General features: G+C 32.3%; 1 protein-coding gene across 1 annotated transcript; it reads left to right on the forward strand.

The window, feature by feature from the left end:
- Nucleotides 1-908: 908 nt before the first annotated feature.
- Nucleotides 909-5,202, forward strand: LOC101242281 (inhibitor of apoptosis protein). Its single transcript, XM_004226708.3, has 7 exons — nt 909-1,057; nt 1,587-1,713; nt 1,959-2,059; nt 3,375-3,448; nt 3,944-4,055; nt 4,514-4,593; nt 5,002-5,202. The coding sequence occupies exons 1-7, from the start codon at nt 970-972 to the stop codon at nt 5,053-5,055; spliced, it is 636 nt and encodes a 211-aa protein (XP_004226756.1). The 5' UTR covers nt 909-969; the 3' UTR covers nt 5,056-5,202.
- The last annotated feature ends 798 nt before the right edge of the window (nt 5,203-6,000 follow it).

The following is a 6,000-nucleotide window of genomic DNA, read 5'->3' on the forward strand; positions in this document are numbered from 1 at the left end:
CATCCATTATATCTGACATCTCTTGTGTTTTAAATAGCTTTGTTCATAGATACCTGTTTAGGTAGGTGTATATGCTTTGTTGCTGTACTTACACGGAATTATCGAGTCGCTTTACGTTACGTTACGTTGTGTCATGCAAAATGGGAAGTAACGTTATACATTTATGTGGTCTACGTCATATACTGTACTTATGTGGTGTTGTAATAATTTGACGAAATTGGGGTACGTAATATATTCAGAAAGGCGAGAAAGCAAGAGAGAGCAGTCGTTTTGTTTGTTTTTCGCCTAAAATACTAATCAAAATTAGTGGGGCATTGGTGAGCAAAAGCCTGACGAATATAGCTTTCCATGCTATTGACTTTCTAAAGTTTAAATAATGTGTGGATATTGTATTGATGTCAAGCGGGACGTTATTGTTGAATTTTTTCAAATGTTTGTTGGTATAACAACAGTCAGCCGGAGTATATACTGTATCATGCTAGACCTGTTATAACAGGTCTAAAAGTTTATGGTAACAAATTAGATGTTTTTGTTTGTCGAATAATTTTTGTTTAAACAAAAACCAGGCACGAGGTGTATGGAACAGAACACCAATGTTATAACGACTGTCGTTGCCCAGCCATACGAGGATAAATAAGTTAACATACGTGGTAGCTTATAAACAGGCACGAGGTGTATGAAACAAAACACCCGTGTTATAACAACTTTTTCGGCCACGCGTTGATAGAGTAAGTTACATTCAGACATTGGACAAAAAATACTCACAAATCTATTATTTCATAAGAAAATCCATGCACAAGGTATCTGTAATCTATATTATCGTATAAAACCAAAAATATCCTATATACAAGAGTAAAATTTTACACCTGTTTATTATATCCCATTTTATATTTAAAATTATTCTTAAGGTCATGGATTATTAAAAAATAGAAAACAATGTAAATTTTGCTTCATTTTCGAGCTCATACGATGCTCGTGGATTCATTTTGCTCCAACTTGAAATATCAAACTATGTTTCATAATATAGATAGAGTTAGCCAGCATGCTGCGGCCATGGGTAAGGATTGTAAATCCTTTTTTTAAGTAAATATACAGCCTATATATATATAAAATATATAAATGTATATACATAGTACTTTTTTTCATTATAAATATCTATGACGTATATAGGATATATATATTTTATATACAGCCCAGGCATTTATTTTTTATCATTGAGAAAAATAGATCAATAAAGGTATTACATTATGTGTTGTTGTGTTTACTGTTTAGCATATGATGTAGCAGGGAGTAGCTACTTCACCTTTTGGTTATAGTACAATTTTAAAAAATGCATAAATTCTAGGTTACCTAAAAAATGTAATGTAACTTCAGATTTTGACTGGTCCCACTGTTTTGCTTGAACGATATACATAAGCAGTCTGGGTGTTGGGGTAATTAATATTACCCCAACACCCAAAAAAGCCCAATCTATAAATCCCTGGTCCTCGGCAACTAATTCACCCACCCATAGAGAATAGAATGTCTACAAGTAGCTGGATTAATAACATTTAAAGAAAAAACATGTAATAATACACTTGTTCCAGATTATTCAAGCAAATCTAACAGAATACAATCACTTGAAAACTTTCCCTCAGCCCCAGTTAACCCAATCCAGCTTGCAATTCATGGATTTTATTTCACTGGTGTTGAAGACTGTGTGGTTTGCTTCAGGTATTGTAGCAGTGATATTTCCTAATCATGACTGGTAAGGCACCAAACCTGGGGTGGCAGGGTAGTCAGGCCTACCCAGAGATTTTCTGCACTGCATTAATAAGTAAACATTGCAACTCAATTTGTTTCACATGAATGCGCATCTAACTATCCCTGCCTCCCCTGGTTTTTAAAATGTTTGGTGCCTGCTGCCTATGAATACTTAAATTTACCCCGAACCATTTGAAACATTTGTTTTTATTCAGTTGTGAGAACAGCGTTCGTAATTGGAAGCTTGGTGACAAAGAGGGAGACAAGAAATGGCACAAACCAGATTGTGTGTTTTTCAACTCATTGTCGCAAACTGGTGAGTAATATTTGATTACAATCTGCATAAGTTTTGGCATAGGCGTCACGTTTTACATTTTTAACAAAGCATGAGGGGGTTTTTGTTAAAATGCAGCTATTTATTGCAAGAAATTTGACCCTGCTTGTATGTAGACATTTAACAGCAGGGTGAAAGCTGTTTTAAGATGTAAAACTTAGATGCCAAGGGTGTGATATACCTAAAACACATTATTTAAAATAGGTGTGAGATCAAAACACTATTTCACTCCTGTTTTGAAAATAGTGATGATATGCCACCCTAGTATTATGCCCATGGGCTTTGGAACTCTAGTATTTCTATTTTAATATAGAATATTATATTGCTACACCATTAGTTGGATTTAATAATTGTGTGTATTTAGCTTGAGGTGTTTTGTTATATCTTATATCTTGTTGTTATTGTCTTAGTTTTGTTAAATTGTTCATTTTCTTTCACAACAAATAATATTACATTTTGTCTAATAAAGTAAAATGACTTATATCGTGTTTACCATTTATGTAAGTTTAAAGTAATGGCAAACAACTGTAATTCGCCAATAAATTAGATAAGTTATATATATATATAATTACAATGTTAAAAATTTAAAAACAATTTTCGTGTTTATTCAAGTGGTGGGTTACCTACATGCTACACCATTAACTTCTTCTAATTGCTGACAGTTGATAATTTAAGCTGAAAAATAACATCAGTAACTTGTAGGTGGTGTATTACTCAATACGTTTTCTTAATAGTATGCGTTACATTAGCAATTGTTGCGCTGTGTAATACTGTCCAATTGCATCACGGTAACGATTGTGATGTAATATAACATCGTTTAACCTTCAAATGTAGGCTTTCACATAAAATGTTATTATTTTTATCACAGATTACATGTTGCGTAAAAACTATCTATCATGTAAAATCAAGTAAACAGCCATATGAAACTTATTTTTTGTGCATGATTACAACTGTAAAAAAATTACAAAAAAAATTATGTTTTTTTGCAGTGGTCAATTCTTGATTTTATTGTTCTATGTATTAGGCTATTATTAAAAGTGTGGCTGCTTGTGTTTTATAAACTAACCAAGCCTTAAAATACATTTTGGGCCAACTATATCCCAGACTCTCTGGTCTATATCTCAGCATGTCTCACTGTAGGACCATGGTAAATATAAAATATGTGTGTTCAATATGTTTAGGCTATATATGGTCATGTCACAAACAAACTAACATAGCCTGTATAATTGTGTAAAACAATGATTTCCAATCATCTGGGATTTTAAAAACTTTATCTTTATATACTTTATTGAAACAGCTCCCATGGAAGTATCCACTACAACAGCTAACTTATCCACCAATGCAAGTACTCCCATGGAAAGTTTATCTAATGTGAGTATGTTTAAATAATTTGTTCACTGTTTTTAATATTCTATATAAAGACAAGTATAATATTATATACACACTAGACACTACACAGTAAGATATACAAGCGGCACATGAATATCTACTGGGCGAACCTCACTAAGGTCTGTCCAATAGTCAATCTGAATGGAAAACATGCTTAAGTCTTAAATATAATAGTAGGGTGGGGGAAGATGGGACACCTTTTCATTCTGTTATATTGCCCATTTGGTAGTAAACAAAGAATATTCAAAGAATTATAAAACCGTACCCTTACGACATAGTCCGTTGTTAATTATTTAAAACACGATCAGGATATTTGGATATTATGTGTTAAAGGTGTCCCATCTTCCACCACAGAACTATAATTATATAATATATACATAGTAATTTTGAACATTATTTTTATTGCTTTTTTTTCCCTTTTTCGAACCTTTCATTGAATTGTCTCAATCAATCATAATCCATATTTTGATGAAACAGGAACCTTCTGTGTCTGGTTTATTTCACAATAGAAATATAAACACATCACAACAACCTAATCAAAATGAAGCCCTTTTGATTGACATTGGAAATAATGAGGGAACTACAAATGGTTAGTGCTAATATAATGCCTGTTTATAGGCACCTATCTTTTGGAAAACCAGGGTGTTATTTTGACCATATCCCTTGTTTTTATCTTTAATTGGTGCGTTGTCCCTAGTTTACCTATTACTATGTCGGTAGTTTACCTATTAGTACACAGATTACTCGTATAGGGTATTATAATTGATTCCAGGGCACACATGTCTACCCTGCATACCCATGTTAGGTGCCTATATGCACATTAAACCCTATGATTAAGGATTCTACGTTATCGTGTTTTTCTGCTTCACCAGTTAAAATTTTGATTTTTTTCAACTACAACAGATAGTGGAGGAATTCAAACTAGTGAATGTCAGTATTATAAAATAAATGTACATTCTGCATAAACATTAAATCTTTAGCTGTAGCATTTCTTTGCTTTCCCATTAAACCACACTAATATTACGTTATATTTTCTCATCTTTGTAGCAAACCCAGTAAATGACACCAACATTTCAACACCAAATCATCAAGATATGAATCATTTTGTCAACACCAATCCCACTGAGGTAAGTATCGTGTTACAATACACCGTATTGTCAATACTTTTAAACATATATGCTTGGTTTGTTCTCTTTTTGGACCCATTGGGCGTCTGTTTTACTTTTTTTAAACGTTTTATGTTTATTTTAAATGCTGATATGTTGTGCTTATTTGTAAAGAAATATTATAATTTTATAAAGAAATCTAAATATTAAAATTTCAAATAATATGATTAAAATGTTACTTTGTTAATTACTGTTGTACTATATGTATTAAAGTTGTGTAATATACTGTTTAAAACTAACATTTAAGTCTTTTCTAAACAAAATTTCCCAATATTGTGTATATAATATAAAATTTACCTAAAAGGTTGTGAAACACTGGCTTGAAATTATTGTTAATTTGGAATAATTTAACACTTCCTTATGTTACAGTTCACAAGCTTTTTGGAATATTTGGATTTAAGCAAAGAAGTCGACAGAAAGTAAGTCTGAACGAATAATGTTTGTTTGTTGTGTTGCTATGCACTACTTATCTCTGTTTATTTAAAGCCACTGTGTTTCAATTTGTCCTTTATTCATCGCTTTGAATTAAGTGTTTTAAACAATAAAGAGAATACAAAAAATAATCAAAAATATTTGAATTCTTATGGGTCTATATCTTGATTTAAATTGGGTGACACTGTAAAAAACTTAAAATACAGTTACACTGGTTGTCAAACATGAAAAACCTCATTGATTAGTGTGGTGAATGCAATATACTTTGGCTCTGCTTGTTTGTATAGACACCCAACAGCAGGGTAAAATCTGGGGTGACATTGTTAAAATAGAGTTACACTCATAGTTGTCAAACATAGGGAACCTCATTGATTAATGTGGTGAATGCAATATACTTTGGCTCTGTTTGTTTGTATAGACACCTTACAAGCAGAGTAAAATATGGGGTGACATTGTTAAAATACAGTTACACTCATAGTTGTCAAACATAGGGAACCTCATTGATTAATGTGGTGAATGCAATATACTTTGGCTCTGCTTGTTTGTATAGATACCTAACAGCAAGGGTAAAATCCTGGGGTGACATCGTTCAAATACAGTTACACTCATAGTTGTCAAACATAGGGAACCTCATTGATTAATGTGGTGAATGCAATATACTTTGGGGGTGATTGTTTGTATAGACACCTAACAGCAGGGTGAAACCTGGGGTGACATTGTTAAAATACAGTTACACTCATAGTTGTCAAACATAGGGAACCTCATTGATTAATGTGGTGAATGCAATATACTTAAGCTCTGCTTGTTTGTATAGACACCTAACAGCAGGGTAAAATCTGGGGTGACATTGTTAAAATACAGTTACACTCATAGTTGTCAAACATAAAAAACCTCATTGATTAGTGTGTTGAATGCAATATACTTTGGCTCTGTTTG

The sequence above is a fragment of the Ciona intestinalis genome, chromosome 12, assembly GCF_000224145.3.
Source record: "Ciona intestinalis chromosome 12, KH, whole genome shotgun sequence".
Classification (NCBI taxonomy): Eukaryota; Metazoa; Chordata; class Ascidiacea; order Phlebobranchia; family Cionidae; genus Ciona; species Ciona intestinalis.

Excerpts from the sequence above, each read along its gene's own strand:
- LOC101242281 (XM_004226708.3), top strand. The coding sequence starts at position 970 with ATGCTCGTGGATTCATTTTGCTCCAACTTGAAATATCAAACTATGTTT. Across the intron at positions 3,449-3,943 it reads CCATGGAAAGTTTATCTAAT|GAACCTTCTGTGTCTGGTTT; the intron begins GTGAGTATGTTT and ends TTGATGAAACAG. Across the intron at positions 4,056-4,513 it reads TAATGAGGGAACTACAAATG|CAAACCCAGTAAATGACACC; the intron begins GTTAGTGCTAAT and ends TCATCTTTGTAG.